Genomic DNA, 27,469 nt, shown 5'->3' with positions numbered 1-27,469 from the left:
CCATTGTTCTTTTGTCTCTCCTCTCAAAGGAGTATCTGGACCTGTCAATGCCCCTGGATCAGTACTCTCCCAGCTTTCCCGATACCCGGAGCTCAACCTGCTCCTCGGGGGAGGATTCCGTCTTCTCTCATGAGCCGTTGCCTGAGGAGCCTTGTCTGCCCCGACACCCAGCCCAGCTTGCCAATGGCGGACTCAAGCGACGCTGACTAGTACCCCAGCATTCCCCCTCCCTGAACGCCATCATCAGCTGTAACCCTCATCTACCACTCCCTGCTGGACTCACTGCCTTCCCCTTGGTCCCTTTCCTGCTGGCAGGAGCCAGCTGCCTACTTGAGGCCTTCCTGTGTGACCTACCTTCACCCCAGTGAGCTCACTTCTCTTCCTTCTCCTCCTCTCAACCTGTGGGCAAGAGGGAGGAGCAGAGAAGCAGGTACTTGCTGTGGCCACTTTGTTCCCTCCCAGATATTGGACCAAGACCCCTCCCTGCACCTGGTACTGCCCGCAGGGATGGGGAGTGGGAGAAGAGCAGGCACGCAAGTGAGAGCACACCAAGCTTTCTCGTGTTGGTTTTGTCTGCTTTGCCATAAAGCCCCTGTGTTCTGGTGGCAGGCGGGAACCTCGTCCTCGGGGCTACAGCAGTAGTGAGGAGAGGTCAGTGCTTCGGGCCTCAGTGGAAGGTGACCTCTGCTCCAGATAGATGGTGCCAGTGGCTTATTAATTCTGATACTAATTTGCTTTGCTGACCAAATACCTGGTGCCAGAGGATGGGGAGGCAAAGGCTGGGAGCAGTGTTGTGGCCCTGGGGCCCAGCCCCGAACTGGGGGCTTTGTACATAGGTATGAAGAAAACACAAAGTGTATAAATCTGAGTATATATTTACATGTCTTTTTAAAAGGGTCGTTACCAGAGATTTACCCATTGGGTAAGATGCTCCTGGTGGCTGGGAGGCATCAGTTGCTATATATTAAAAACAAAGAAAAAAGAAAAAAAAGGAAAATGTTTTTAAAAAGGTCATATATTTTTTGCTACTTTTGCTGTTTTATTTTTTTAAATTATGTTCTAAACCTATTTTCAGTTTAGGTCCCTCAATAAAAATTGCTGCTGCTTCATTTTTATATGGGCTGTGTGACAAGGGAGAGAATGTCAACAAAAAGGGAGATAAATGGGGTCCTGGAGTCGTCTGTCCAGGGAGTGTCACATGCTCCCTGAAGTTTCCTCCTAACATCCTCTTAGATCTGTACTAAGACCCTTAATTCAAACTTCTGTGATGCTTTTGGAAAGGCAGGAAAAGAAGTTGTCTGTCTTAGGGACACAAGCCTCCTGTCAGTGTGCACCCGAGGTGCTGGGCCCAGAGCCCAGTGCCCCTCCCCTAGCCCTCAACCACAGATTGTTTCCTCAGGAAACTGAGGGGAGGAGGGGAGGCATGGGGTTGGGGGTCAGAGAAAGTTGGGGGCCTACCTCAGAACAGCCAAGGGGTTGAGCTAAAGTGATTAAGAGGAAAGCTAAAGATTATCCAGCAAGGGCCTGCAGAAACTCAAACCCAGATATGCGTCTGCCCACTCTGGGTGTGTGTGGTTTTACCTTTGCTGCCATGTGAGGGCAAACATGTCACCTGAGACTATATTTGTGTTCAATTCAGGTCCCTTGCTTCTTGTTTCCCAGCCTGCTCTGTTCATAATCCTCCCCCACACCATTCTTCTGGTACCCATGTGACCAGGCTGCATTTGTTGGGAGTATCACAGATCTTGGCATCTTATAGTCCTTCCTGTACAGACTCCACCCCATCCCTCAGGATAGGGAAAAAATTCTCTGAATGTTTGTTTTTTTTGGCTGCTTGGAAATTTTCTTCCTCTGCCACCTGCTGGTTACTGCTGTACTCACCAAATGGGTCCTGGTCCACAGAAGCTTAGTTTGCATGTTGATGAATATAGGCACCTAGGATCTGAGTACAGACCCTCAGTGGGTGGATCTGCTTCTGTACCTAAGACTTAATTTTTGCTGAATTACTGCTGAATGAATACAGAAGAAGGTTCAATACACTTTCATTTCTAGAAGGAAAATGGGGTTGCTGCTTTACGTTTCCTTTCTAAGCTAGCTACTTTTAGCAGCTGTAGTGGCCACTATTGTAAAATTGTCTCTTGTCCTTGTGTCTCTCTGTAAATATGCAACTATCAACATATTACAGCTTGTGTTTATGTTGAATGAAGGTATAATTTGGTGAACAAAGCCAGGAAATGAATTTTAGCTCTTAAAGCCATTTGCTTCAAGATGTTATAATAGTGTATTTTGTTGTGAAAGTGATCCCTTAGCCCTCCCTTGAAACAGTGTTGTGTGAATGAACGGAGGATCTGTAATGGGCTTTACAGGCCATCGGAAGAGGTACTAGAGAAATAGAAGGCACAATTATGATGACAGTGGTGTCCTTGCTCTTACTACTCAAATCATGCACGGATATCCCCAGAGACTGAGCTGGCTGTCAAATAAAAGATAGTGAAATTGACCTGAGAGAAAATGAAATGGCCATTTTACTTAGATGACCAGATTGAGTCTCTGGAGGAAAGGAAAATCCAGTTTATCTAATGAAGACATCGGGCTGTCAAGGCACTAAATCTGGTTTCCTGAGGGTTAAGAGATTAGGGCTTGGGATCACCACAGCATTAATCAATACTGCCTTTCCGCCTTTTCTAATTGCCATAGGCTGGGGATCATCAGTCCCTTGGCACTGCTAACGTAATATATTGATCTCAGGTAAGTAAGATTGAGCCTCTGATGAAACAAGAACTCTATCTCAATGACAATGAAGTTGCTTTGTATATCAGCTACCACTGGGAGGAGCCAGCACTCCAAAATCTCAATCAATAATGTGTCAGTCTGCTTTGAAGTCCTATTAGTCTGACTTTCCTTACAGAGGTATACTGGTCATGACTAGAAAATCTTTAGCCTAGGCGTTAGCATTATGGAGCATTTATCACCAGTGTGATTGAAGTATAGAATTAGACATGGCAGACGTGCAGGTCCATGGAAGACACAGGCCAAGTCTGACATCACTGAGGCTGGATTTTAAAAAAAGCTTAAAATTATACCCAATGAGAGTATTAATATCAGGTATAGCTAAGGTATATGCAGGGAAAGGAAAAAGCTGAAGCAACCTGGCACCACCTTCCTTTCCCTCATAAGAACCAAGGAGAGGGAAGGTTCAGTTTGGCACTTAACAGTATTCAGGGTGCTTGTATTCCACATAGAAGTGATATATTAGCATGCCACCCACTAAAGGTTTTATCGTCTCGTTTCTCAAAGAGAGGAGGGGTCAGCTGGGTACTAGAGGCAGCTCTTGAGCTAATTGTGCACATCTCTTCCCAACTCTGAGTGCTGTTTAGTGACCCTCCTACTGTGGCCTAAAATTAGCCGTTGGGGTGGACTTATATCATTGAAACCAGCAAATGCTACAAATCAGCGTCCTCCACCGCCAGGCTTGGTTGTTAATCTTTTACCGGACCACCACTGGCTCAGTTTCAATGTGGGGCTAGCTCTAACAATCACCGAACCCAACAGCCAAGTACTTTAACTGATGAGAGCAAAAAAATAACCTGGGATTCAATGAGCTACTGTAAGAAAAGGAAGAGAGGAATACTGTGTCTTAGATGTGCAGATGTAGCAAAAAATGGATGGAGGCCAGGTGGGGCCAAAAGTGACTAGGGGCTCTTTGACCTAACCATTTTCATTCTACTCATAGGGTAAGAATTACAGAGCAGCCCAGTAGTACGTATGAATCATTCACCTGTATCAGGATTGAGCAAGTAGCTAAATCCCTTTCCCACATTCAACACTTTGAAATGTGAACTAATTAAAATAAACACCCATCATTTTTAAAATGGGAAAATTTATTGTGAATCACCTTGCTAGGCCAATGGCAAGATCCGTGGAGTGCTACACAGTAGGGACTCATCCTCAAGGAAGTGGAGTTCATTAGCGGACGTGATGGGACTTGTCCTCTTGTAGAGAGGTGGTTTAGGAAGCTTTGAAAAGTGCATATTCTTGCTGCAAAGTGCTGATGACATTCCTCATTCGGGTGATCCCAGACAGGGAGATTTGAGTTTTACTTGGTTTAACTGACTCCCACCTAACTGCTTTTAATTTCTTAGCATCTGACTGGCAGTAAAGAAATCTAACTTCACCCGTAAGTCAAAATCTATTTTCCCTTCTAGGTGACCCCCCCCCCCCACCCGGAAGAAAGCTGTTGGTCGGTTGCCTGGCAGTCTATTTGTTATCTTAAGTTTTCCAGTACTGACAATACTAAACATAAATGCCTGAACATAATACTTGTTACTGAGTAGCTTAGGGATTATATCAAACTTTAACAACCCCTATGACTAACAAATAGTCTTGTTTGTGAAAGACAAACAGACCAGAAAAATACACACCCTGCACAGACAAATCGTTAAGCCTTAAGCCCTTAATTATGTCTCCTAGCAAAATGGTGGCTAATGAAAACCATATGTGCTAGAATAGTGGCAGCCTCCCAGATTCCTGCAGCTTCTGCAGGCCCAAGAGGGAGATGTCTCAGAACAGCCACGCAGCAGCCAACTCTCTGTGACTGCCAGTCTGCTTTACTCCCGGTTTTCTCCTCCAAAAAGTGTTTTCTTCTTTACATCCAGGAAAACCTTCCTGGGGAGTATATCCATTCTGTTTCACAGGGTACTTTGTTTCCAGGATACTTCCTATTGCTGGATCACTCTGAAAAAGCTGAAGAGGTGCTCTTGCAATGATCTTTGGAGTTTCCAAGTTCTTGCTTGGGCTACATGTTTACAAGCCAGAGGAGGCAGAGGTATCTAAGGTACCAGCCTGACTCCATTATGCAAAAAATTCCCTCCTTTAAAGAACATGCACACAAATAGGAAGCTGTTTAAAAATAACATGGAGGTGAGGGTGAGGGGCTTTACACAAAATTTAGTGAGATGACATAATGAAACAGAAGAAGTGGACTTTGCAAATACATTTTTCTAAATGGTCTGACCTTGCTCTCACTGCTGATATCATCTGGAATGATTGGAAGGCCTCAACGGATGGCTCCAAGGACTAAATGGCTGATCCCCGATCTCAAACCAGACACAGACAGTCCTAGCTGGGAGGTCCTTTATGTATACTACTGCTGAGGGCAGGACGCTGGAAAGCGTGAGCTTCAGCCTCCAAGATTCCTTAGGCTCCTTTTGAACTAGCCTTGCTGTTCTGGGTTGTCTTTTGTGATTTGGCTTGGTGTACCTAGGTACAAAACAGAAGGGCTTGTTAAGTGTTGGTCACCATTTAGATAATATAGCTTCTTTAGTAGTCCCTATTTTATTCTCTTAATCAAAATAATCACAGGCCACAGAGTGAAATCTGTTTAAAGTTTATCTTGGCAATAAATATAAAGAAGACAGGCAAACAAGGCCCCTATGTGTTTACTCCATCTGACTGTCCACAGGTTCTCTTTGGTCCTCAGGAGCCAGTAGGGCCACTCCATAGGTCAGCTCTCCCATGCTCCTCCTACTGTTTATGTGTTTCATGCATGCTTTGTGATCTCTCACCAGATTCCTCCACCCAAATGGAAAAGGTGAATAGATAAGTAATTTCTTATTTACATGCATTTCTCCTAAGACTTAAATTGCTTTCCTGCTAGTATTTCCTGACATCAGAAGCCTGTGTGAAATATAAAACATATGGGAACCATTTCCATCTGGCGCAAAAGAGAATAAGAATCTGCCTATATTGTAATTAGCTTCTAGACTTAACATGTTTAGGTCTAATCCACGATTGCATTGGTTGATTTTTTCTTTGCTTTTGGATAATTGAGTTTAAAAAATGCAGTGGTTGTAAGATGACTAAAGTTCAGCCTACAACTTCCTGTTTGGACGACAGGAAGAACTATGCAGTGTTTTGCAATAGTTATAATTCTAGATTGTCACTGCCCTTTAAATTACTAGAGGAAAAGCATTTTCTTTTTTAACATACTTACAGCTTCTTTAGCAGAAGTAATGGGTTCCTTAGGTAATAAAATAGGTACTGATGGTGCTATGGGTGATGCGGTAACTGGTGGCAGCTGTATAAATTCTTCATCCTTAAACATCAAGAACTGGGTTACTGGGTTAAACATCAAGAGTTGGGTTACTGATTTAAAGCGAAATGTGTGTTAGATCTACAGTAACAGCCACAACTACCAGGAACTTATAACAGCTAATTCATCCTGTGCTATTCTGGCACAGGATGAGAGAGACAAAATCTGGAGCCCAATTTTATATAATCAGTTCAATAAATATTCTTTATTAAAGAACACCATTATATTGAAATTCAGTGAAGGAGGTTAAAAAATAGAGAAATTATTTTCATTTATAACCTAATTAATCAAATGAAAAGTAATTATCTAACCTCAGTTCCCTTCAGTTGAGGGGCAATATCCACCATGTTCTCTTTAGATTTAGGGGAAGTAGTTGATTCCACAGGAATATTCGTCATTGGTGGCTAAGAAGAGAAATACTTTCTATAAGCATAAGCTTTCTGCTCCTCCTAAAACTCAGACACACTTCTATAGTAGTCAATACTAGTCAGCACAATTTGCTTCCCACTAAATCCCTGACTTCCTCCTATTATATCCCTTATGAGTAACATAGAAAATATGTCCCTGAATTTACCTTTGAGTTTTGAGCACCCTATATGCAATAGTTGCCCTCTAATCAGATTCTAGTGTTTAAGATCCTCAATAACAAGCCATTATTTTGTAAGTTCTGGTCCTGTTCTCAGTTTCAAGAAAACAACAACAGTTACTATTTTTCAATTACTTCTGTTTGTAACTTAAGTCAAAATTGACAGCTTTATCACTTTTGGTATCTAATAATAAACAATGAATTTACCTGATTAAAATGGTAGGTGTTGTTTAACAGAAGCTCCTGCAACATGAGGAAATGGAGTAGGCTAGCTAAACTGTCTTCAAGAATTATATTAGATTTGAAAAATAAATATATCACTGTCTTTGGTAATACGTATTTTCTTTGTGTGGCTGGAAAACTATAATATATTCAATTTGATGACAGATACATGAATTCTAAAACAATTAAATTTCTAGGAGCTTGTCATTCTCAACTATTCCAGAAAGCAACATCTGACTGAAGAGTTTATGCCCATCTAGAATAATTCTGAGAACCCAAATTTAACTATGAGCCACTGTGCTGCTCCCAGAGTTCCTTGTTCCTGAGAGCCGTCTAAGAATAACAAATAACTTTGGTCTGTTTTAAAGACCAATGATAGAGTAAAAACCCACTAACCTGCCTTTTAGACCATAGTCTGTACTCCAAAATTGCTCCTACTCTCCTAGAATCCTTCCTGGACAAAGCCCAAATCCAGATTATCTCAGGAAATATAGAAAGGGAGAAAGCAAGATGGTGTTACCTGAAGCACAACCTTCATGTGGGAGTTCATATATTTTTTTCCTTGGCTTGTCCAAAAAGTCAACAGTATATGGTTAAAAATGCTTGTTTTTCCTCACTCCAGAGTACTTAGTCTAATCTCCTAAACCATACAAACAGCATCTATAATGATCTTTCCTTTCTCATGCAGGCTCTGAGTTAGACATGAAGCCACAAATAGAGAAATAAGAGACCATTTCTGATGACCAGTCATCTGCTCTGGTGACTACCAATCCTGGGTCAGAAAAATGCCAGAACAAAAGGTGCTGGGTTAAAGGCAACAAAAAATGATTAAGGATGTGAGGTGAAGGAAGACATTAAGTTTACATTCAAGATTTATCCATCCATTGCTTAGAAATTAATAGGAATCTGGACAAATGAATCAGACATGAAAGAACAAGCACCATTCAGTCTCAACGGAGGAGGAGTGTTTAAAAACAGTCTACCAGGGGCCTCCCTGGTGGGGCAAGGGGTTAAGACCCAGCCTGTGGAGCTGTCCGCAGCCACTGCAGCATGAGTTCGATTCCTGGCTGGCCAAGGAGCAACCCACATGTCACAGCAGACCTCTCAACCCACATGTCACAGCAGACCTCTCCTGTCTCGCCTGCTGGTGCCCTCAGCAGTGTACTTCCATCAATCTGCCTGTTCTGTTCCCCTTGCTATCTCTGGTGAATCCTATCACACACACTCCCCCACACATACACACCCCTCTGGCCTGTACCCCAGCTCTTGAATGCATACATAAATAAATCTTTAAAAAATAATAAAAAATAAAAAACTGTCTGCCGGTGATGCCTAGATAGTTAAGGGGAAAGAATAAACCAGAATTCTATTAGTAAAACTAAATCAAGATGGAATTAAAGATAATAACAGTGCCTTTAACTCAGCACCTTTTGTTCTTCTGGTAGTTTGAGGAGTTTTAATTTTTTAGGAACTTTTTAAAGGTTATAAAGCCATTTGAGCCAATTCCAAAAGATAATGTCTGTTCTGATTGTAAGAAGAAATAAGACACTTGTGGAGAGGCTCTGGTTTTAGACGTCCAGATTCCCCAGGAACCAGTAGTTACTCACCTCTTCACTTAATGGTATCTCGATTGGCTTTGGCTTCACATCTATTAGGTAGAAGGTTCGTGACAAGAGCAAAAGAGAAGGAGGGACATTCTCCTTCAGGTGGAGGTCCTGCCACTGGAGAAGGGGAGAGGAATAAAACATGATAGAATCATAGAATGTGAAAGCTAAACAGGGACCACGTACAGTCATCTACTGTTTCTTTGGGTTTAACCGCTTCCCCGGGTGTATGCTGACAACTAATGGAAGGAAGAGGGTAAGAACTGGTTGTACCTGCAACCTCATTCACTACAGTGAGATTACTCTCAGGGGTGGAGAGGGAGTGTTCAACTAAATTCAACCAACTGTGGGTCAAAGTAGCTAACTATCTTCACTTAGATAAAAAGTAGATAATGTGAAAGAGTAAGTCAACCTTATTTAGAATCCAGAAAAGTAAACATTAAAATGAGAATGAGATGTAAGTTTTCAAGTACCAAATTGGCCAAGATTTTGAAAATATGTATTTTTAATTCAAAAATACATGCACAGGGTCTCCCTGTGGTGCAAGGCATTGAGACGAAACCTATGAAGCTATCCGCAGCCACTGCAGCACGAGTTCGATCCCTGGCCAGGGAGCTACCCACATGATGCAACAGACCTCTCCTGACTCACCTGCTGTTCCCCTGAGCAGTGTATTTCTGTCAATCTGTCTGTTCTGTTCCCCACTCTGTCTCTGGTGAATTCTCTCACTCCCACACCTCTGGCCTGTACCCCAGTTCTTGTATGCATAAATAAATAAATCTTTTAAAAAAATACATGCACAACAGTCAAAATTCAAAAGGTCAAATGTAGTCAATAAAAATAATCCCAACTTCTATCCCGGTTCTCCAGCTACCCTGTTTCCCTCCTTAGAGGCAACCACTGGTACCAGAGCCTTATGATTTTCCAGAGATATCCTATACATATACAGTATATGCATTTATATATTTTCTTATCTTTACACAAAAGAGTGACATACACTTTTGTTCTTTGCTTTTTTTTTCCCACTGAAATATCTTAGAGATTGATTCATAGCAGTAGCTGCAGCACTGCTTCCTTTTTTTAAACATCTATAAAGCACTCCACTGTATGAAAATGCCGTAATTTGAGTATTCTACTTATGAACTTTAGGTGATCTCAAATCTTTTGCTATCATAAATGGTGCTGCAAAGGATAATCCTGTAGTTGTATCATTTTGCACATGTGCAAGAACCTAAATAAATTCCTGGAGGTGAAATTGCTAGATCAAAGAGTAAATGAATTTTTAAATTTTGGAAGATACTGCTATGAATTAATCTCTATGGGGGTTTTACCAACAGTGCACAAATGCCCCCACCTCACATCCTCACTTCGTAGTGTGTTATCAGAATCCAATCTTTGCTGGAGTCTAATAGCATAGGTAAAAATGCTATCTCTCAAGTTTTAATTTATCTTATCATGAGGCTAAGACATCTCATGTGTTTCTCATACATAAACTTGAAATGTCTCCTCATATTCTAACACAGAATTTTTTGAATAACATAGTTTGAAAGAAAAAAAAAAAGACTAAATAATTTAAAAATAAAATATATGGGGCCTCCCTGGTGGCACAAGGGGTTAACTCAGCCCTATCAAGCTACCAGCAGTCACCACAGCACCAAGTTCTATCCCCAGCCAGAGAGCTAACCCACATGGCGCAGCAGACCTCTCTTGTCTCATCCGCTGCTCCACTCAGCAGTGTATCTCAGTCAAGCCACCCATTTTGCTCCCCACTCTGTCTTTGGTGAATCCTCTCACACATACCCCCACACACATTTGGCTTACACCCCAGTTCTTGTATGCATAAATAAATAAAATAAAACTTTAAATATATATATATACACATACATACATACTCTGACTGTAGACTAATAGAGGCTTGATACAAAAAAATCATAAAATACAGAAAGTATAGTTAGCAAATAAAGTCATTCACACCCCTACCACGTAAACATAATCAATGATAATATTTTGGTATACATACATGTTTTATATGATGTGAAAAGTACATAATATGAAATATCCTAATTAAATTGGTATCCTCACTCATTTATAGTGGGATTATAACTCTTTCAAGAAAGACTTGTATATATGTTCATCTTCCAACAAGAATGACTCCAACATGTAAAAGGAAATAGCTACCCGACATGGTTTCAAAGTCACAGCAGTAACTCCTATTACCAGATAATTTGTGTGTACTTTATAGCACTTTTTACACTTATAGGAATGAGAATTTGAATAGGCGTTATTTTTATTTTAAATTATTGGCACTGCTAGTTAAAAGAGGAATATATTATATGCGGGAAAATATTAAACATCTATAACCAAAGCTAACACTTCACTTTGGTATGGAGCACTGGTTGGGAAAGCAGTTCCACATGAGCATGTTTAGACCATCTCAGGGATTTACTCAAATTACACACCTTGCATTAGATTTTGCCAAGCCCTTGCAGTACTTACAGTAGGCAAAATTCTCAATTGGTCTTGAGATTCCTGTCCCTGATATACTCATGCCTTCTCCCAGTTATTCAAACACTAATCTAGGTGCTGCTAAAAAGGAATTTTGCTGATATAATTAAGGCCTCAAGGCAGTATACCTTGAGATATGAAGTTTAATATCCTGATAGGTCTCACCTAATCACACGAGATCTTTAAATCTGAGGCTAGAGGTCAAAAACGGGAATGCTGAGGTTTGCCATGTGAAAAGTTTTCCATGCTGGCCTCGTAGATGGAGGGACCTAAAGATAAGGAATGCAGGTGGCCTCCAGGATGGAGGTCAGCCTGGAGTTTACCACCAGTGAGGAAATAGGACCTCAGTTCTACAGTTTCAAGCAGCTAAATTCAGTTAAAGAAAGGACTGCGCATGGAATGGCGTCTTCCCAACATCTAGGGAGAAATACTGCCTGCACATTAAATACAGAACTGAGAGTTAATAAATGGACGTTGTTTTAAGCCATTAAGATTGTTTTATGCAGCAATAGGAAATGAATACAGCACTGTCTCAGTCAAAAACAAATCTACCTTCTTCAGCAACACACTGCTCAATAAAATAAGACAAATTCGGTAAGACAGTTCACTGCAAAACAGAAATCATAAAATGAGTTTTGCAAATTGCAGGAGGGAGAGTTCTAATGAGAAAGCTCAGGAAAGCTGCTACTTGCCTCTGTCAGCTGTTGTCTCAGTTGTTCCTCAGTGAGACCCAGCGATCTCATCCCTCGGGCCCTACAGGCAGTTTGTAGTTCTGACACGCTCAAAGCACCCACTCCTTCTTTGGCAATTATCTGAAATAAACATAAGGAATAGTATTAGATCTTTACCTAATCCCTAAATCCCCACAAATCAGAGAAAAGACAGAATCTAATGCTTTCTCATTTTGTCCCCTGCATGTCTGCTGCAAAGGCCAGGAACCTAAAAAACAAGGTGACTTCAGAAGGTGTAGCAGTTGAGATGAAGGCAATTCTGCCACCAGGTATTTATTATATCAGAGATATTTACATAACTCCTCCTAACATTCAGTTACCAATGTAATTCTTTCCTGTCTTGATTTGCATTTCACCTGGTTATGACACCTCCTCTTTCCTTTCTTGGCAGCTTCAGGATTCATAATAAAAATTTGCACTTGAAAAGCATTCAATGTAACATTTGCTGCATGTCCCAGAAGTGGTTTTCCCCTGCTATCGCCCAACTACCACCCCAGGAATGGCCCTAACTCTTTGGTTCACAAACCTCCCTCCATAAATAACTTAGTCGAGTTTCTGCTTAATGTGATCCAAAACTATTATTCTTCTGGGACCAGTATTGGTTATTCCAAAGTTCTGAAAGCAACAACTGAAATCTAAATGGGGCCAGTGGGATTATACTTTCTCAGTTCTGGGAATCCTGCTCCCTCAGGCAGAATGCTTTAAAGCAGCTGATTTGGATTCAAGAAACATTCTTCCCATTTTTTAAGAGATCTAATTAGTAGTTATAGTCCAACTGGTGCCTTTCTTCCACAAGATGGCTAGGCTCTGCTTTCTCTCTCTGCATTACACTTTGCCACCCCCTTCTTACCAAATCAACTCACCCAGCAGAATATTTACTTTGGTAAAAGCTTAGTGGGAGAGGAGCACAGGTGTTAGGATAGAACACTGTCCTTAGCAGAGGAAGACTCAGAAGTCCACTGAGCTGCTGTTCCTTCCTAGAGGGTCCTACTTCAGTGTCAGCTAAAAATCCAAATTACTAAGTGCTTATGATGACTTTCTCAAGAAAATGGGTCAGAGTACCACAGACAACTCTAAAATGAGTAGTCAAGGTTCCAGCTGTCATGGTAATGGTTGTTTAAACCACTCATTTTGGTAGAACCAGTCCATGAGCAGAAAATACCTCATTTAATCACAAAGTCACCCTATGATATCTCTCAATGCCTTGCTAATTTCCTAAAATAATAGTTAAGTTCTTACTTCATCATCTGCTTTTATAGACTTCAGTCTCTGCAGGAGTTGAAAGCGAAGCAGATTATTGGTTCCAAAGTATTGTAATTCTAGCAGTTTGCAAAGGGCAACCAGTTGCGGTCGGTCTAGGTGTTCCAGGGTTAGCTGATCCTCAAAGAGTTTGGAAAATTGAATTATCTCCTTTGTGCAGGGCTTGTGGCCTGTCTGGACCTTAACAGTGGGATAAAGAGGCTAATTAAAATGTGTTTCCTGGGCCTCCCAGGGTCAAGTCTCAGCACTATGAAGCTATCGGTAGCCACTGTAGTAACAAGTTCTATCCCTAATCAGGGAGCTACCTACATGGCGCAGCAGACCTCTCCTGTCTTGCCCGCTGCTTCCCTCAGCAGTGTATTTCGGTAGATATGCCTGTTTTACTCCCCACTCTGCCTCTGGTGAATCCTCTCACCCCCTCACCCCCACCTCTGGCCTGTACCCCAGCTCTTGTATGCATAAATAAATCCTTAGAAAAATAATAAAAAATAAATAAAATGTGTTTTCTATCTAATTTAATTTACTCTGTAAACTATTTGAAAGACAGGTCAAAGCATTTATGGACTCTGTCTTATGTCTGAAAATGGGCCTTATGGCCCATTTTATTCCTTAAAAAGGAATAAAAAATTCCAAAGTCAGTCTAAATTAACTGAAAAGAGTAGTTCAAAAGTTTGATTCGAGAAGCTACCAATGTCTCCCACATGTTGATTGTGTTAAGTTTTTCTGCAAACTACTATAATTGTTTGCAATATTTTATGTATATAACTTAGATATCTGCAAATTCAGGTTGTGCATAGTTTAGGAAGCCCACAATGATGTGAATTTTTCATATAGCTGCCATCCCAGGAGTTCTTTAGTTTATATAATAAACTGACACCTGTTCGACATAGTTTGAGAACTGTGTAGAGGCTTCTCCCAACTTGGTTCTGTTCCTCTTTGCCAATTCTGTAATAGTTTCTTGAAGAAATTTTGCTAGTTCCAACATTGCAGCCACTTTCTTTTTCTGTTTTTCTTCCTTAATAGTAGAAAAGGATTACATGATTACAGCTGATAAAGATGAGAGAATTACTGTCCCTTTGCTATTGCTTATCCCTATATTGTATTAAATATTACTTTCAGACCAAATTAGATGGGTTTTGTAAGAATTAGAACAAGTAAAAAGTAGCTTCCATTTGCAATTTATTTCCTTAATCTTACCTTTTCTTTTTTCTTTTCCATTGATATAATGGTCATAAATATTTGACAGATCCAAAATATCCCCCGGGGATTCCCTGATGACATAGCTGTTAAGTCTTAGTGTTATCAAACTATTACCCTTACAACCTGAATTTGATTCTGGCCAGGGAGCTAACTCACATGGTGCAGCAGACCTCTCCTCTCTCGCCTGCTGTTCCCCTCAGCAGTGTATTTCAGTAAATCCACCTATTCTGCTCCCCACTCTGTCTCTGGTGACTCTTCTCACCTCCTACACGCTGCCTACACTCTAGTTCTTCTACACAAAAAATAAATTAAAAAATAAATATTTTCTTAAAAATGTCCCTTCAATGGGGAGGCTTTGTCATTACTTAAGAAGATGAATTTGTTATCTCTTAACCTGGTAAAAACCACCTGGATTACTAGTCAAGTCAACCCCTGATCTGAGTATCCCTTAATTTTGTTTGACCCACAAACAAAACTAGAAAACTTACTTTATGCTAAAGTAGCTTACAGTTTAAGTAGAAAACAGATAAAATCAGTTACAATACAACGAATTAAGTGCTATCCAAGATATGAACAAAGCACCACAAAAAAGAGAGTTAACTACACACTCTTAAAACACTATATTGGGGCCTCCCCGGTGGCGCAGCGGTTGAGCGCTGGGTTGCGAAGCTGCCCGCAGCCTCTGCAGAGCAGGTTCGATCCCCGGCTGCTCCCCGGCCACCAGAGGAGGGTCCCACATGGCGCGCAGACCTCTCCTGCCGCCCGCTGCTCCCCTCAGCAGTGTACTTTGGTCCTTCTGCCTGCTCTGCTCCCCGCTCTGGCTCTGGTGAATTCTCTCACCCTCCCGCGCTTCTGACTGTACCCAGTGCATGTATAAACAAAACAAAAACAAACAAAAAAAAAAAAACAAAAAAAAACACTATATTGACCAGTATTTCTAAATCCTTGATCATTACCAGAGTTTGAATGTGGTAGTGTTTTCAAAACAATCATGATCAGGACTCAGTAGGGTAGAGAGGAACAGAATCTACAGACCAACCTTTTTTTTTTTTTTTAAGTTACTCAAGAAATACTAATGATCAGTCAATCATAAGTCATTGATTATTAGAAACATCTTTTTTTAATTAATTTAGTTACTTTTTACATCATTGTTCAATTTTTAGAACGCTCTTACAAGACTCAGTAAAAAAAAAAAAATTACACAATGGCAATATCGTCATTAGAACCCATTCATCCATTTCATTATTCCATATTCACCCATCCGTCCATTTATTAATTTATGGAGCAGCTATGTACTGGGGATAAAGTGGGCAAAAGCAAGTAAGAATTCCTACCCTCATAGAATTTCTAGTCTAATGGGTTACAAATACTAGTGACTAATGATAATGCAGTATTCCACAAATTAATGTAAAAGTATAATGCATAAGTGTTATGAAAGAGAAATGCATGGTACAGTGATCTGATGTAAACAGAAATTATGCACTCTCTTTTCTTCACAGAATAAAACAAACAAGAAAGCATTTTCTAAGTCTAGCTCTGATGTGTACATAATGTGTATAGATGTGTTTTTGGAGAATACATGGTGCTGAAGAAAGCAGAAGATATAGATAAATCTTTTTCTCTATTCCCCCAACTTGCTGCATTCACTAACACTTTCCTTGGAATCCCCTAAGCATTAATTCTAGATGCTGACTACTTTAACTACCATTAGGCAGTTAAATATTGAAATTTGATTCTACCCCTTTATGTATCTCAAATTTTCAAGATTTTATTCCTAATACCACTTTTTATAATTTAGGCTTGTCCTCTCTCTCTTATGATATTACAACAGCACTCCAGGTGATTTCTCAGCTTGGTTCTGCTCTTTCAATCCTTCTTGCCAGCAAACTTATTTTTCTAAAACATGGATGTAATTATTATTTACTCCCTGCTTAAGTTCACTTTCCATGATACACCATTGTCAAAGCAAAGCCTGAATTTCTCAGAATGGTAGATACTATCCAAAATTGACACCAACATGACATCTCCTACCATGTCATCTATCTACCTTGGGGCCTCCCTGGTGGCACAAGGAGTTAAGTCTCAGCACTATGAAGCTATCAGCAGCCACTGCAGCATGAGTTCCATCCTGGCCAGGGAGGTGCCACACATGGCTCAGCAGACCTTTCCTATCTCACCTGCTGCTCCCCTCAGCAGTGTATTTCGGTCAATCAGCCTGTTCTGCTCTCTACACTGTCTCTGGTGAATCCTCTCACCCCTCCCACCTCTGGCCTGCACCCCAGCTCTTATATGCATAAATATATCTTTAAAAAAAACTAGTTAAAATTCAATGCAGAAGGGCCAGTGTTTCCAACAAATGGTACTTGAAAAACAAGATATCCACATGCAGAAGAATTAATTCTGACACTGAGGTTATAACTCTTACAAAAATAAATGCAAAATAGATTGCAGATGTAAATGTAAAACTCAAAACTATAAAACTTCTGAAAGAAAACATAGGAAAAAATCTAGGTAAGCTTGTGTTTGGCAATGAGTTTTTAGATAAAATACCAACAGCACAATCCAAAGTAAAATTAATAAATTTTACTTTATTGAAATTAAAGCATTTGATATGAAAAGACGAATCAAATTAAGAGAATATAAAGACAAGTCACAGACTAAGAGAAAATATTTGCAAAAACATATCTGAAAAAGGACTTAGATCCAAAGTATACTAGGAATTCTTAAAACTTAACAATATGAAAAACAACCCCATTAAAAACTGGGCAGAAGAACTGAGCAAAAATCTCCCAAAGAAGGGCCTCCCCTGGTGGCGCAGTGGTTGAGTGCTGTGCTGTGAAGCTGCCTGCAGCCTGGGCAGCGCCGGTTCCATCCCTGGCTGCTGGCGAGGGTCCCACATGGCGCGCAAACCTCTCCTGCCATGCCCACTGCTCCCATCAGCAGTGTATTTTGTCATTCTGCCTGTTCTGTTCCCCGCTCTTGCTCTGGTGAATTCTCTCACCCTCCAGGACTTCTGACTGTACCCAGTGCTTGTATAAATAAATAAATAAATCCTTAAAAAAAAAAAAAAACTCCCAAAGAAGATACATAGGTGGCAAATAAGCATGCGAAAAGATCAACATTATGTCATTAGAGAATTATAAATTAAAATAACAGATTCCTGTGCCTTTCTGGTGGCGCAGGGGTTAAAGAGAGCACTATCAAGCTATCACCAGCCACTGCAGCACAAGTTGGATCCTTGATCCTTAGCCCTCCAGGGAGGTGACCCACATGGCGCAACAGACCTCTCCAGTCTCACCGGCTGCTCCCCTCAGCTGTGTATTTCAGTCAGTCTGCCTGTTCTGCTACCCACTCGGTCTCTGGTAAATCCTCTCACCACCCCCTTTCCTGTACCTCTGGCTTACACCCTAGTTCTCATATGCATAAATAAATAAATCTTTAAAAAATAATAATGGACACCTGAGAGAAGAAAGCAAACATTGTACAAAAATGAACAATGATGGGGCCTCCCCGGTGGCACAGCGGTTGAGTGCTGGGCTGCTAAGCTGCCTGCAGCCTCTGCAGCACAGGTTCGGTCCCCGGCCACCGGCGAGGGTCCCGCATGGCGCGCAGACCTCTCCTGCCGCCCGCTGCTCCCCTGAGCAGTGTACTTCGTCACTCTGCCTGTTCTACTCTCCGCTCTGGCTCTTGTGAGTTCTCTCACCCTCCTGCGCTTCTAACTGTACCCAGAATTAAATAAATAAATAAATAAATAAATAAATAATAAATCTTTAAAAAAAATGAACAATGATGTAAAATATATATAAATAGAGATACCGCTATAGAATGAGATACCACTGTTAGAATGGCTAGTATTCAAAGCACTAACAACAGTAAATGCTGAAGAAGATATGGACAAGAGGAACTCTGGTTGCTGGTAGGGAATAAAAAATATCACAACTACATTGGATGGCAGTTTAGTGACTACTGACAAAAGTAAACATAGTCTTACAAGATGATCTTGCAATTGTTCTCCCAGATATTTACCCAAGTGAGTTGAAAGTTTATGTCGACACAAAAACCTACACATGAATGTTTCATAGCAACTTTTATTCACAAGTGCCCCAAATTAGAAGCAACCAAGATATCCTTCACCTTGAATGGAAAACAAACATCTGTACAATGGAATATTGTGCAGTTATAGAAAGAATTGAGCCATAAAAAGATAAGGAGGAAATTTAATTGCATATTACTAAGTGAAAGAAGTCAGTTTGAAAAGGCTGTACAACATATGGTTCCAATTCCATGATATTCTTGAAAAGGCAAAATTATAGAAAGAGCAAAAAGATCAGTGGCTTCCATGGGTTGGAGGATGAAATAGGAAGGAAGAGGAACAAATAGGTGGAAAAAAGGGAATTTTTGGGTGGCAGTGAAACTATTCTGTATGATACTGTACTTATAGATACATGACATTATATATTTGTCAAAACCCATAGAACTGTGTAACACAAAGATTGGATACTAACATAAAGTATGAGCTTTAATTAATAATAATATACAGGGCCTCCCTGGTGGTGCAAGGGGTTAAGACGCAACCTATGAAGCTATCCCTTGGCCAGGGAGCTACACATATGGCGAAGCAAATCTCTCCTGGCTCTCCTGCTGCTCCCCTCTCATCAGTGTATTTCAGTCAATCTGCCTGTTCTGTTCCCCACTCTGTCTCTGGTGAATCCTCTCACCTCCTGCCCCCACCCCCATCTCTGGCCTGTATCCCAGTTCTAAGTATGGATAAGTAAAAAAAAAATTTTAAATAATAATATACAGCTATTGGTTCTTCAATTATTACAAATGTACCACACTAATGCAAGATGTTAATAAGAAAAATGGGGTAGTGGGGAGGGGATGGAAGAAGGTATCCAAGGAGTCTGTACTTTCTGCTGAATTATTCTGTAAATCTAAAGCTGCTCTTTAAAAAAAGGCTTATTAATAAGAACAAGTTTAGAAATCTTACATACCTTTTTGGATTGTCTTTCAAAAGTTGATGGCAACATCTCTGGGAAGAGTTTCACAAATACTGGTAATAAGAATTCCATGAAGGGTACAATTACGAACACCATAAATGGAACCAGGCGGAACAAATCAACACAAGTTCTCAAAAGCTAAAGAATTAAATGCATATGCAATATTCATTATTTTAGGACATGCCAAAAACAAAAACACAAAAACAAAAGAGCTTGTCTTGGCTTTTAAAGTGTTAAAAACCAAAGACAGATTTTCTGCAGCTGTTTATAAAATAGAAAGGTAGCACTTTCCCCTTTACTATAGCTCTGAAGTAATATTTACAGGATATCTACAAGGAAATCCATGACAATCAAAACATAGTATTGGCATCTGTTAGCTTTCATCTAAGTTAGGGGTTTTTACTCTAATAACATAGCAGTTTTCTAAATTGCTTTTTCAAATGCATATAGTTAATATATTAACAACAGTTTGTATTTCAGATGCACAGATCCAACCTGAAATCCCTCAATTACTTGGAGAGATTAGAAAACAATTGTAACCATTCTATAGGCAAATATCTACAAATTCTAAGAATCTTGCCTAAAACTGTATAGCAGGTCAGTGGCAATTAGTAAGTAATTCTGGTCCTCACCACCAGTTACTATTCCCACTTTGGAATTTTTAGGGTGAATTTTAACTTGATTTTAAAACTTGGTTCTAAAATATTTCATCTAACCTTAAATATTTTTCTTTCTTAAATTTTCTTTTTTAAATAGGATTCTTGCCTACCCTTCTCCTATCTCGTCTGGTCAGCACCTGTCCATGCAACAGCCTCCAAATCATTCTGATGGCAATTTTGGTATCGATCCAAAGCAAATAGAATCCATTATAATAATATTTAAGTTCATCCACAATTTTTTGCCTGAAAGATCGCTTTTCTTCCTTAATCTTCGTGTCAGTTTCTTTTGTGGGCTGAGGACTTGTCACCTCTGGCTTTTTTGTGGTTTCCTCCTGTTGAGGTTTACCAGGGACCTCTTGTAGCCAGCAAGTTGATGTATGTAGCTTTTGTATTATCCTAGTTCGTACATGAAGTACTTTACTGCCTGGCTGACTATAATAAGAGAACTTCTTGCTTCCATAGTTCTTCATATATGTTTTATTTAAATAGAAATCTGGCAAGTGAAGAAGTGCAAGTGATGTGTGAGAACAAGCGCAGATAGGATGGACAAAATGGCTAGGGAATCTGGAAAAAAGAGCAACAACCTCTGAGTTGAGCACATACTGTGACACATTTAGAAGTTAAAGAATTAGGACCTCCCTGGTGGTGCAGGGGTTAAAGTCTCAGCGCTATCAAGCTATGGCCAGCCACTCACTGCAGCTTGAGTTCTGCTTCTCCTGTCTCACCAGCTCCCCTCAGCAGTATATTTCAGTAGATCTGCCTGTTCTGCTCCCCACTCTCTCTGGTGAATCCTCTTACCGCCACCAACTCTGGCCTACACCCCACTCTTGTATGCATAAATAAATAATTTTTTTTAAAGAAGCTCTGCAACTATTAATTAAAAAATCTAATAGCAGGGCCTCCCCAGTGGTGCAGCAGTGGAGCGCTGGGTTGCAAAGCTGCCCGCAGCCTCTGCAGCTCCCGGTTCGATCCCCAGCTGCTCCCCAGTCACCGGGTGAGGGTCCCACATGGCGCACAGACCTCTCCTGCCGCCTGCTGCTCCCCTCAGCAGTGTACTTCGGTCCTTCTGCCTGCTCTGCTCCCTGCTCTGGCTCGGTGAATTCTCTCACCCTCCTGCACTTCTGACTGTACTCAGTGCTTGTATAAATAAATAAATAAATCTTAAAAAAAAAAATCTAATAGCAAACATATTTCCACCAGAGGTTATGTTTGAAGTTTTGTCTCTAGCTACTATCATATAACAGGTAGAAAAATTTGTATCTTTAGCTATTTTACTGACAATTGGAATATTGTTTGAATGAAGCTTCATGGTGCCTGTGGGGATTAATCAATTACACAATTCTGCTTTGTCCTTGTAGTACCAATGGACTCTCTCAAAAGAAAGGCACTGATAGGGCCTCCCTGATGGCGCTCCTGGCAAAGGGACTTCTCTTGGCAAAGAGATGGCTTTTTCCATTTTTTTTCAGACTTTTTTTGAAACATGCCAAGATAAGATACTCTTTGAATGGCCAAAATGGAAAATGTAAAATATCTGGCACATGGTAAGCTCTCAGTGAATATTCTTTGGAATAAGTGATAAGAGATTTTACTGGGACAGGTAGGTTTATGTCTTAAAACTGGTTTGTTTGCCAGCCATTTTACTCCTTTTTCATATCTAATATTCATTGATTACAGAGGTGTCACTCTAAACCCATTACATCTTCTATCCTATCTATACCACAAGTCTACAAAATCAGCCAGAGTTCTAAAGCATATAGAAAAGTTGGGATAAGTTTAAATACATTAGAATGTCAGTTCCCTAAACCCCAAATCTATCCTTGGTTAGTCTAGTCCTTGCCTAATCCTAAGTCTATCCTTTTATATATCTTTTCCCTCTGGAAGAAAAAAGTTCATATATTGTGGGTGGAGGGTGGCTTACCTTGTTCCGGTAATAGCTAAGACTGTATTATAACTGTAGAAGGCCATATTTATATTTGTCTCAACTAGTCAACATAGAGACCTAGACAGGAGGAAGTAAGCAATTTATTATTTCAAAATATATCAGTTCTAAAGATAACAGGATTAAAGTGTTTTTAACTATTGCAAGGGTAGAAAGTTTGCATATTCTAGTCAAAGTATAAAATCTCCCTCAAGTTATTTCCAACAATCATGAATAATATTTTCTTAGCCCTTAATTTGAGAATGGTACTTTGATATCCCAACAAAAAGAAATGATATCTAATGTGATGATGCTCATAATGATGATATGGTCTTCAAACATATTTTGATTTCTGGTCAATAGTACATTGCAAACTATCTATTTGAATGGTTGCCCAGTATTTAAGAAACTGAACATGACACACTTATTTGTATCCTAAAAATACAATGGATACGGTGGATTTGTTTTCAATTAGTTCTTTTTCCATTCTGGGCCAAGCTGCCCCAAACTTTTAAGATTGAAAGGACTCACTAATCTCATTTATGTAGCGGTGAAAATATACACGGTACCTATTCAAGTTCAAGAACCGGTAAACCAGTTTCCTGGGCTAGTAAGTTTCCACTTTTAAAATAAGCTTTACCCAAAACCTTTCTCTCAACTCTAGTTTACACACAAAAAGGTCATTTGGAATAAAAACAAATAAATGATCTCCATCCTGAGGTGCTTTTCAGCCAGTGACAAGTAAGAAGCCTTGCTATCTCATGCTGTCAACTTTGCTTTCCTGCAAATGGGAAGGGAGTACTGCTGCGGGACGGAGACCTCACCCGCAGAGCTGACATTTTGAACCGGCAGCCAAGTAATACTTCAGCAGGTCTGAACCCAGCCTATGAGCGGGTGGGGTGGCCTCACGCTGGAGGCAGACCAGACCGGGTTTACGGGTGATCTGCCGTCTGGTCCCGGGCACTCCCGCTCTGGACTGTGAGCAACCACTTCCCAGGGGGGCCGGGCCTAGGCGAGGACCAGCTGCGCGCCCCGCCCGGGCTTTCGCGCCGCCCTCGCCCAAGTCAGAGCCCCGGGCTCTCGGGGTTACCTTTGCTTCTGGCATTTGACCCCCCGGGGGCAAGACGAGCCCTCGGCTTCCCCGGCCAGGGGCTTTTGTGCGCGCTGTGTGTTGGTGAACAGTGTGTGTTGTCTCGGGGTCGGGGCGCGGGGGTGGTGCAGGCACCGGAACGACGAACCAGGTTGGCGATCGGGGGTGAGGGAGGAAGGTGAAGGGAAGCTGGGCTCAGGGTACGGAAGAGAAAGACGCGAAGCTCGGAAGCGGGGGGAAGGGAGGCTGAGCTCCAAGTCTGGGGGGACGAGGTCAGGGCTGAGGACCGCGCAATGGGGAGCAACTGGAAGCTGCCGGGAAACTGGGCGCGACGGGAGGAGCAGGATGCGCGGACTCCGGAGGAGAGCAGGCAGGTACAGCCCCCCGAACTTGAAGGCCTTGGCCGGCTCACCCCGACCGCCTCCCGCCGGCTCCACGGAACGGCTGCCTCAGGACTCCAGGCCCCTTCCCAATTGCCCCTCGCCCTCAGCTCCCCAAGCTAGAAGGGCCCGAGGCCAAGTCTCTATGGCTCCACCTCTTTCCTCACCCGGTGACGTCACTCTGAGTGACGACACCACCCACCAATGAGCGCTCAAGCTCTGAGGAGGGCGGGCGTGCCTCGCCGAGGCCGCCCCCGAGGCCGCCCCCGAGGCCGCCAAGTCCGGTTCCTCCCCGCGAGAAGACTTCTCTTGTGTTTAGTTTCTGGAGACCCTGCGCGGGGAGGTCCGAGGCTGACGTCTCTCTGCAAGTCCACTCTCCGTAGGCTGTGGATTCACCTCCGCCCCCTCCCCAAAGCCCTTCATTGAAAGCTAGTATTAAAGAAGCACTTACCTTACCGATAGCGTAATACGCCAGATAGTCGCCATGGTAACCATCTTGGAACCACAAATTACATCACTTTGATGTTTTTCCTCCCCACCCTCCTCCCCCTCCATCTCGCCACAGCCGGGGTGGGGTGGGTTGGGGTGGGGGGGTGGGGGGAGCAGTGGGAAGAGGGAGTGGCAGAAAGGGCGGGAATGGTTAAGGAAAAAACATCTCTGTTCCTTCTTCAGGGCCCACGATTGTGAAATTTTCCTGTGGAAATATGAGTTCCACTAAAGAAATTTGCTTTATAAAGGTTCTTTTAACGGGTGTTGTTCATGATCAATAGATTGTGTATAAATTCCAAAGAACATTTAAAATGTATAATATAGTTGGTGTGTGATGACACAGGCACTGCAGGTTTGCAAGCACTTCTAGGATGGGCTACTGAGTCATCTTCGGAAAGTGAAAGATCTAGAAACAGTCTCGCTCCCCAGTTATTTCTACCCATCCATTTTATCTGACTCTAGAAGGAAGACAACATTTTTATTGGCTCTGTTTTGACATAACACCAGACAGCAAGGAATCGCTTTCTCACGGAGAATAGTTTTCCTAACATGTGAGCTGACCACAGATGTTACTCATCTGGACTGCACATTTGTAAGAATGAAAAATAGTGGGTATTAAATTTCAGTTTTTAAAAAAATGCAGACTGCTTTTAATCCACAAAGCATTTTTCAGCTAATAACCAAATGGATCAACTATGTTAAATAAGCAAAAACATTCATTTTGGCCACTAGAGGTCCCTTTGTGAATGTTTGATGACCAACTTTCCACTTAAAGGTTTTCACGTGCTACGTTTACTAGAATTAAAATCTATAAAGCTTTGGCTTTATAGGCTTTCCTACTCTGAAAATTCTTATTGGCAAAATTTTGAGCTTTAAAACTATGTATAGCTTTCACACTAATTTTGTAAATTACTGCACAACCATGTATACATTTCTGGAAAAGAGCATTAAATGATGGACAAATATTCCTCTCAGTTCCCTGGGAGACAATTCATATTGTGAAATATTCTTATTGATGCATTGTATTGGCTTACAGCAAGGCATAGTGAACGTCATTAAGTATTCATAAACCAGATGAATGATTCCAAGCTCTGTATTTGAAAGATGAACTAGGTTTTCTACCATGGCCATATGTCAGCTATCCTATTCTGAAAGGGGAAGGGTTAAGAAAGTTTACAGAGGGGCCTCCCTGATGGCGCAAGGGGTTAAGCACAGAACCATGAAGCAATCTGCAGGCTCTGCAGCACTAGTTTGCTGCACAGGCTGGCCAGGGAGCAATCCACATGGCCCAGCAGACCTCTCCTGTCTCCCTGCTTCTCCCCTCAGTTTCAGTCTGTCTGCCTGTTCTGTTCCCCACTCTGTCTCTGGTGAATCCTCCCACCCCCCATCTTTGGCCTGTGCCCCAGTTCTTGTATGCATAAATAAATAAATCTTAAAAAAAAAAGAAAGTTTACTGAAATCCATTTCGAAGCAATGTTTGCTTTCTGTTACCAGGCCTGGCAACTTTTTGACTTTAGGATGAGTGATTTATCTTGTAAGGAGTGTGGGGATAATATTGGAAGAGAAACAATTTTTTTTTCTCCATAACTTTGGCCCTAAGAATTGTTACATTGCTGTTTTAATGAGCTTGTTGCTCATTTACTATGGGGGAGAGAAAGCTCACTGAATCTCAGAAGATGTTAGATGCTAAAAATGTTTTTTTTCCCCCTAAGTATGGCTGTAGATCAAATAGTATTAAGTGTATTTTCTAATGTTTTGCGTGAAGTGACTATGCACCTACTTCATATAACTTTAAACATTTGTCAACATATTTTTAGGAGCAGAGTGAAAGCAAATCTCTGGGGACAAGGTATCAGAGTTTTTTTCCAAGGAAAAAACAGGTGTGAGGTGAAGGTGATGATCTATCAACAAAGCCATGAGGATACAGGAAGATGGGAAAGGAAGTATGAAAGTAATAATGACCACAAGAACGAAAAAGATGAAATTCACCTCTATGGGAAATAGAGTCAAACAAATAGGCTCAGATGGTCCCCTTTTGGACGTCTGTGTACTAAAAAAGACATTTATAACAAACAAAAATGTGCTTTTATTGATTCCTTTAACTTTTGGTACTCAAAGCATAGGTTCTACACAAGCATAAGTTTAGAAGTAGTTAATGATTATGTGAATATTTAATTCTGAGTATCATCCTTAGGATTTTTTTTAAAGGGTTGTTTTTATTTTTATTTAAATATTTATTTTTTATTTATTTATGCATATAAGAACTGGGGTGTAGGCCAGAGGTGAGGGTGGGTGGTATGAGAGAGGATTTGCTAGAGACAGAGTGGGGAGCAGAACAGGCGGATTTACTGAAATACACAGCTGAGAGGAGAAGCCCGAGATGGGAGAGGTCTGCTGCGCCATGTGGGTTGTCTTCCTGACTGGGGTATTGAACTCATGCCGCAATGGCTGGTGATGGCTTGATAGCGCTGAGACTTTAATCCCTATGCGACCAGGGAGGTCCCAGGGCTACGTTTTTAAAAGTGATAATCAGTAACATTAAAAGAATTGGTCGTTAGGAACCTTTTCGTTTCTGATTTAAGTGGTATTTAGAGATACCATGAATTTCTTGAAAGATGGTATCTACTGAGAGATGAACCCCACGTGCTTGCAGTGCTACCACTTTACTATTCTGAGAGCAAAGCATTGGTTTCCTCATCTGATGGTTGCCCATGTTTCTTTTGTACATTCATATCTCTGCGTGGCAACCTTCTAAGTCATTCTCACCAGGTCCCGGGAATTACCACCAAATGCGCACGCTCCTGCAAGACAAGTTCAGCTTGTCCTAAATCTCGGACCTTCTATTGTTCGACATAGTTTCCTCGGACGCGAGGGCAAAAAGCTTACAGCGATTTTTGACTCTCTTCCTCCTCTCATTTTGGCGCGAGATCTGTCCAAGACAAGTGCCCTCACATCCCTCGAAGCGAAGGTCTGGCCGCGAGCAGCTGAGGGCTCCGGCACGTGACGGGTTCCGGGCCCCTCGGGCCCGGGCGTCCCGGCGGCGGCAGGCGCTGACGTCCTCCTCTTTACCCACAAGCCTCCGGGCCGCACCGCGAGCAGGAAGCAGGCGCGCGGGCCCGGCGCCTGCGAGGATGTTGGTGCTTCCTAGACACTGAGAGGAGGCACCGCCTTCCAATGCTTGGCTTCTGGCCCTCTGGGGTGGGGTGGGGTGCGGTGGGTGGGGTGGGGGGCCTGTGGCCCTCACATCCGCGACCGCGAGGGAGCCTGTCCCCCGAGGCCGAAGTCTGAAACTGCAGGCGCGGTTTCCAGACGCCGACACATGTGTAACAGGGGAGGCTTCCCTGGTTCCCTGACAGCTGTCGGACGGGGACAGTCAGGGAGGCGCATAAACTGTCCCACTTTTCCCTGGTCATCGTGACAGGACACGCGTTTGTAGGTTATTTCTCACATCCAGGGCTGGCAGAGCAGAGCCCCTCCGAGGCGTGCCATATGGTACTGAACACGCGCTGTTATTTAATAAGTACCAAGAACACGCACAAGCTCAATTTTATCTCACAGGCCCAGCCAGCCTTTAACCTGTTTTCTAGTGTGTGTGTGTGTGTGTGTGTGTGTTTAACTCTTCTTCGCATCATTCCTTCCTCTCTCCCTGACTTTATCTCTTGCGGTCTCGTGTCTCATCTCGACGCTCCCCGACCGCTCGCGGTTCTGGTGACGCTCCCGCCCCTGCTCTCCGC

The 27,469-nt window shown here is 41.9% G+C and overlaps 2 protein-coding genes across 22 annotated transcripts in view; one reads left to right on the top strand and one right to left on the bottom strand.

Moving 5' to 3' along the window:
• FGFR1 (fibroblast growth factor receptor 1) overlaps positions 1-9,288 on the top strand; it is a 55,611-nt gene extending 46,323 nt beyond the window's left edge. For all 14 annotated transcript variants that reach the window (XM_037526069.2, XM_054700892.1, XM_054700891.1 and 11 more), the window contains one exon: positions 30-9,288. In XM_037526069.2, the coding sequence (XP_037381966.1) occupies positions 30-206 (177 nt within the window). In that variant the 3' untranslated portion in view covers positions 207-9,288. The remainder of the gene's footprint in view (positions 1-29) is intronic.
• LETM2 (leucine zipper and EF-hand containing transmembrane protein 2) lies at positions 3,879-26,751 on the bottom strand. 8 transcript variants are annotated; one of them, XM_037526082.2, is made up of 11 exons: positions 26,622-26,751; positions 21,777-21,857; positions 19,969-20,422; positions 19,194-19,337; positions 13,877-14,014; positions 12,979-13,179; positions 11,701-11,820; positions 8,507-8,620; positions 6,403-6,495; positions 5,993-6,094; positions 3,879-5,259 (listed from the first exon to the last, which is right to left on the bottom strand). In XM_037526082.2, the coding sequence occupies exons 2-11, from the start codon at positions 21,821-21,823 to the stop codon at positions 5,197-5,199; spliced, it is 1,476 nt and encodes a 491-aa protein (XP_037381979.1). In that variant the 5' UTR covers positions 21,824-21,857; positions 26,622-26,751; the 3' UTR covers positions 3,879-5,196. The 8 variants fall into 8 exon arrangements, with proteins under 8 accessions (XP_037381979.1, XP_037381980.1, XP_054556868.1 ...); XM_037526083.1 differs by lacking the exon at positions 26,622-26,751 and adding an exon at positions 23,698-23,733; XM_054700893.1 differs by lacking the exon at positions 26,622-26,751 and adding an exon at positions 23,402-23,419.
• Positions 26,752-27,469: the final 718 nt, after the last annotated feature.

This window comes from Talpa occidentalis, unplaced genomic scaffold, assembly GCF_014898055.3.
Source record: "Talpa occidentalis isolate TD23 unplaced genomic scaffold, MPIMG_talOcc4v2.1 talOcc4.4, whole genome shotgun sequence".
NCBI lineage: Eukaryota > Metazoa > Chordata > Mammalia > Eulipotyphla > Talpidae > Talpa > Talpa occidentalis.
This window is presented reverse-complemented; position numbering and strand designations above follow the sequence as displayed.